The sequence below is a fragment of the Lolium rigidum genome, chromosome 4 (genome assembly GCF_022539505.1).
Source record: "Lolium rigidum isolate FL_2022 chromosome 4, APGP_CSIRO_Lrig_0.1, whole genome shotgun sequence".
Lineage (NCBI taxonomy): Eukaryota > Viridiplantae > Streptophyta > Magnoliopsida > Poales > Poaceae > Lolium > Lolium rigidum.
The window spans coordinates 228,380,481-228,386,303 of NC_061511.1; the positions used below are offsets into that span (position 1 = coordinate 228,380,481).

Consider the following 5,823-nt stretch of genomic DNA (forward strand, 5'->3'; position numbering starts at 1 on the left):
CACATAGATAGGATTTTTCACCCTTTCCAACACTGGAGAGGCCGACTGGAGGAGGGGGAACCAATCTATGGAGAGGCGGAGGTGGAGGAACGGCTAGGTTTTCGGTAGAGGGGGCGGCTGTCTTCCTGAGAGAAGAAAAGAAAGAGGAGAGGTGCAGCTGACCGGTAGAAAAGGAATGCACTTGTTATTGTGCGTACTGTGTTGGGTTGTAACTGATCCGCCCATTGGTAGGGTGTTTCTTGCTCGATTTTTGGGCCAGTTGTTTTCATCTACAACTCGTGTATAAATGATGCAAGCTCTTAGCTGCTTTAGAGAAACTGCACTGAAAATAAAACTTCCCACAGTTCAATTCTTTTCGATTTGTGTTATTTGGAATTATTTTATTAGTTGTCTGTAAAATGTCCTTAATAACTTGGACCATACTTGCGTGAGATTTATTTACTTATTGTGTCGTTGTTTTAACAATTGATGATCGGCCTACACTCTACTACTGTACATGTTATGCATGCTCATGATTCAATAGTATGTCACAATAGGTGGTTCAATTACACAACAAAAATATTTTGTAAATACAGTGAGCAAGTAATCATCTCATCTCCAATTTCATAGACATCTGCATCAAATAATTAAAGGTGTCCCCACAACTGCATAAATTCATTACAAGTAATTTTCGTCTTCTTTTGATAAAGGAAATATATTAATATCGCAAAGATACCAATTATATCTAGTCTTCTCCAAAAGTGACGCATTCAAGAAGAGAATAGTGCACAAGCACAATTATCGCCCTGATCATAGACCATATGTTTTCACCTAGAAAAAAGTCCACGCTAACAAAACAATGCCTTCAACAAGGTTAGTGCTAGGCACAACCTAATAAGACCAGATCTTGGGTTTTCACCCTACAAGTTTAGACTCTGTTGTCGCCCCAACTTACCGATGCCGCTGCTCCAAGTCACGAATCACCGGGGCAAAATCTCATCGCCACTAGGACTCGGACCACTATTTCTATAAGAGTGTTTCGGATCATATCTAGATATACCTATTATGAAAAATGCATTTTAATCTTTTTTGTTGACAAAACAAGGTTGCATATCTGGACATTCTAACAAAGTTCTGTGGAGAAGATATATTTTGTGTGGCATATGAAAAAAATCCAAAATAATGTCTCTACAGAAGTTATTTTGCACATACCATCAAAATTTACATTTTTTCGCAAAACTTCATGAGCGAACATCGATTGTCTGAAATTCTGAATGTAACTTTATCAGTAAACGAAAGCGCTGATTTAAGTAAATATCTGCAGCAATCATTCTAACTAAATTATTAGAACACGTCTATGCTGGATACATCAGTTACAGAATTTGAACATCGACGAAGCCGTCATGAAAATATATGTGCATCGCCTACAAATGAAAGGAAATTCGACCTTTCTTCTAAGGCAAATGAGAATAACCCTGTTTTTCGTGTTCTGGCACCCTGCCTTGTAGAATGTGCTTGTTGAAAATCTGGCCAAAACGAGGCGACTATCTGTGCACAACAGAAGAAGAGATTGATCGGTAGGTCTGACTTTGTGAGACACACGCGGTTAAGCAACTAGAGATTTCTTAGCCTTGTCACCGATGCATTCTCGTACGCGTGAGATTTAGCCGTGTGTGTGCCACCTGAAGACGCTTATTAGATTAGATTCACTATAAAGTCCAAGACAAGATGCATCGCTGTTTGCAAGAAGATACCTGCCTCTATACCTGTCCATCGCCCATTGCCGACCCCGTCACCGTCAGCGTCAGATAGTCACGACAGCGTGCCAGCGCATAGCCGAGGTGCTTTGCCGCCGTGACGTGGCATCACTGACAAATAGGACCGGCGCTCAAGCACGCCCACGTTGACCCCACCGCATCACCAGTTCAACCACTATCCCTCGGTCCCTCCCTCTCACCACCACCACCCGACTTCCCCAGCTATTCGCGGATCGACCTACAGAAACTTCCCCCAAATCTTCTCTTCTGAATCTTCCCCGGGAACCTTCCAGAAGCTTCTCGAACCCACCAAGGTGCGCATCCCTCTCCCTCTCGGACCCGGGTTCTTCCAGTTTCTCCCTAGTCCTGACATCGTTCGCTGTTTTTGTTTGTGTTCGTAGCCGCGGGCGAGATCCGGTTGCCGGAGCCGCATCTGCCATGGTGAAGGAGACCGCCTACTACGACACCCTCGGGGTCAGCGTAGAAGCCTCCCCCTCCGAGATCAAGAAGGCCTACTACGTCCAGGTGATGCACGCGCGGCTCCTCCCCTCCTCTACGCCCTTTGTTTATCGGGCTCATCCCTGTCTGCTAAATTGCTAAATTGGTGGGTTTGTCTGCGTCTCAGGCCAAGCTCGTGCACCCGGACAAGAATCCTGACAACCCCGACGCGGCGCGGAAATTTCAGGTGGGTTTCCGCCTTTCCAGTGCCTTCTGTTCTGTTCACGCTTGTAAGTGTGTGTGTGTCAGTGTTACCGTATTGTGGAACGGGCGAAATTGCGTGTTTATGTAAAATACATATAATGGTGATGATACTCCTCCATCTAACCATCCTAGATGCATTTATGTACATAACCCCATGGTTTCAGGATAGGTTGAACCTGAACATGAGTTAATCAAAGTTAATTTCTATGTTTCCCAGCAAATTTAATCGTTTAACAAGCGCAGCAAAGAATTGTTACTCGTTGTGGGTCATAGTTTGTTTGATTGATTACCAACTACCGAGATGTTCAGGCCGTCCATGGTCTGAATATGTGTTTCACTTTCAGCACGTCCCGCTTCATAGTAATTACTCATGCTTATATGCTCACCAAGTTAAAATGCTGATATGCTCATCAATTTAAATGTTGAATCTATTACCCGTAACTTCTCTATGCCGTCAAGTGTCTATTTAAATGATCATTGAGTTACCTACTTAAATAGCTGGCTCTTAACAGGAACTCGGAGAGGCCTACCAAGTCCTAAGCGATGCAGCGAAAAAGGATGCTTACGATAAATATGGAAAGGAGGGTCTTCCCCAGTAAGTCCATCAACACCTCTCAGTTTTGAACTTTTACTAGTAGACAATAGGCATTCTTTCTTAAACCTGAAAAACATAGCTGCTTCTTGCAGAATTTTTTTTTTTTGTAATTGTCTTCATTGCGCTGTGAAATTTCTTCTTACTCGCTTAATCAATGTGGCCTTCAGGGATAACATGGTCGATCCTGCTGCCGTCTTTGGTATGCTTTTTGGAAGCGACTACTTTGAAGACTATGTTGGTCAGCTTGCTTTGGCATCCATAGCTTCAGTGGAGGTTGATGAAGGCTTGAACAGTCAAGAGACCAGAGCAAAGGTTCAAGACAAGATAAAAGTATGCCACTTTGTTAGCTGCGCTGAAATTATCATGCAGTTTAAGGTCCTGCCATGCTGATGCAGAAACTAAACCAACAACTTTCCCGTCACACAGGAGATGCAAAAAGGAAGAGAGGAAAAGCTTACTCAGAGCCTAAAGGATCGACTTCAACCATATGTGGATGGTAGAAAGGAGGAATTCGTGGACTGGGCAAATGCAGAAGCTAAGCGTTTATCCGAAGCAGGTATATATCATCTGAATGTGCACTATTGTGCCTTCTTATGTGGCCTGTTTCGCTTCCTGCTTCATTTACGTCTACCCCCTAAAAAGATCAGTTCCACTTTATCATCTTAGAAATATATCCACAGCTAAGGGCCATAAAGACCTTTATAGGACCCTTGTTGCAACAAAACCTGTAACTCTTTTCTCCTGATAATTTATTATTCCTTCACTCCCAGTATTTTACATTAGCCTTCTCATCACTGTCTTGTTTGAAACCATTTTCAGCTTTTGGTGAGGCTATGCTTCACACTGTTGGATATATTTATGTACGGCAATCGGCAAGAGAACTCGGAAAGAGTAAATTGTATATGGGTGTACCGTTCATAGCTGAGTGGGTAAGAGACAAGGGCCACACCATTAAATCGCAAGTTAGTGCTGCTTCAGGTAATTCCTAAGCCATTCTTTTAGTTCTTTGTTGATTGTAAGTTCCTCCTTAGTAATGAGTTCTCTCCACAGGTGCTATCGCTCTCATACAACTGCAAGAAGGAATGAAAAAGATTGAGGAAGGTGCCAATAAGGAAGAGCAGCTTATGAAGAGTTTTGAGGAGAAAAAAGAGGCCATGCTTAATTCTCTATGGAAAATCAACGTGGTTGATATTGAGTCAACACTTTCCCGAGTGTGCCAAGCAGTAAGTCGTCCTTTTTTCTCACAAACTTGGTGAAAGCTTGTCATTTATGCATATCTATGTAGAAAGAAATATATGGATTACTTTGCTCATGCTTTATTGATCTCTTTGATCTTCAGGTTCTAAAAGATAACACTGTCCCAAAAGATGTTCTGAAGTTCCGAGCAAAAGCGTTGAAAAAGCTTGGAACGATATTCCAAGTAAGTTTATTTTAGCCTGCAGCTTGTTGAATGGTTAATGAGGACAGCCACAATGTTTACAAACTTTCGGTTCATATATTACTAGCCAATTGGTTTGCTTCATCTAGTATGTTGAACAGTTAATGAGGGCAGATGGTCAGACCTTCAAACTTTTAGTACCGGTGTTTCATTAGCAAAAAATACACCAAAGTACCTAGTTTTAGGGTGATTGTGCATCATACTATTGAAAACCACGTGAATGTTTCAATATATTGGCCCTTGATTATATTCGCACATCAAGATAGAAAGGAAATAGAACATTGTATACTACATACATTTTGTGGAAACGTCTTTAATGGTTTTGTGGTTGTATACCTTCTCAAATCTTACGGAATTCAGTAACTGGGGATTTCATGATTCACGGGATAGGTATGTTTCGCTTTACTTGCTATTGAAGTCTTTTCTTAGGTCTAGGGAATCAAAGCAAGTCACCAGTTTTGCCTAGGCATGATTTTGGCTGTTTCCAGTTACAAAGTCAAACATGAAATCAGGATGCATTACTTCTTGTTCTCTTGGTAATCGAACAGCAACATTATGAATCACAAAAAATAACTAGAACACAATCTGACACAGCATTGTCCATCTCATAATTCAGTACCAAACGTCTTCTGCCTTTACTTTCCCCTCTCCCTGCGCACTACCTGTACTCTTCCTCTATGCATGGAAGCTTGCCTCCAGTGAGCTGTATACATAATTAGCAGATGACATGACGAGTAACTTCGTTCCATAACTCTCATTTGTGAAATCAGGGCTCAAAGTCTCTCTACTACCGCGAGAACAGCCTACGCGTTGAAACTCCGACAAAACCGGACGGTGCAGCGTCACACTGAAGACTGAGAACATTAGAACACTTTAACCATTTGTGAATCATTCGGATATTTGTGAGTTACGTATTGTCTGCATGTAATATTTTGATACCAGCAGGTCGCTTTGGTTGCACCTGTGGTTTCCTTATTTTTTGTAAGAAGCTGGATGCTGAACACGAAGCATTTCTTGTATTGAATCCGGCATCCTAGTTCGCCAGTGTACTCCATTCCTGCCGGAGGAACCTCCACTCTTAACAACTTTTGTAAGGGAATCTCCGCTCCAACAACATTTTATAAGGGAACTTCCACTTGAAGACACCTTGGGCCAGCAATGTTCTTAAATAAAAAGGCAGAACGTTTAGTTTTTATAAGACATCCTATCTGATATACGGAGTACATACAGGTTCAGAGATTCGTGTGATTAACTGAACTCAGCACCAACCTTTGTAACACCATTCTGCCACCCTAGCTCCAAACCTCTGTCCTGCTCGAGCTTTACATAATAGACTTAATGGACAAATCTCC

General features: G+C 42.0%; 1 protein-coding gene across 1 annotated transcript; it reads left to right on the forward strand.

Moving 5' to 3' along the window:
* Positions 1-1,933: 1,933 nt before the first annotated feature.
* Positions 1,934-5,616, forward strand: LOC124707205 (chaperone protein dnaJ 10-like). The gene is made up of 10 exons (XM_047238866.1): positions 1,934-2,050; positions 2,138-2,261; positions 2,362-2,421; positions 2,951-3,033; positions 3,201-3,363; positions 3,460-3,589; positions 3,853-4,011; positions 4,084-4,256; positions 4,373-4,453; positions 5,242-5,616. Exons 2-10 carry the CDS (start codon positions 2,175-2,177, stop codon positions 5,320-5,322), a joined length of 1,017 nt encoding a protein of 338 aa, XP_047094822.1. The 5' UTR covers positions 1,934-2,050; positions 2,138-2,174; the 3' UTR covers positions 5,323-5,616.
* The last annotated feature ends 207 nt before the right edge of the window (positions 5,617-5,823 follow it).

What these genes read in the sequence shown, in the direction of transcription:
- LOC124707205 (XM_047238866.1), top strand. Translation starts at nt 2,175, where the DNA reads ATGGTGAAGGAGACCGCCTACTACGACACCCTCGGGGTCAGCGTAGAA. An exon ending in TTTCCCGAGTGTGCCAAGCA is followed by an intron (nt 4,257 to 4,372) that starts GTAAGTCGTCCT and finishes TTTGATCTTCAG; the next exon opens with GTTCTAAAAGATAACACTGT. An exon ending in AGCTTGGAACGATATTCCAA is followed by an intron (nt 4,454 to 5,241) that starts GTAAGTTTATTT and finishes TTGTGAAATCAG; the next exon opens with GGCTCAAAGTCTCTCTACTA.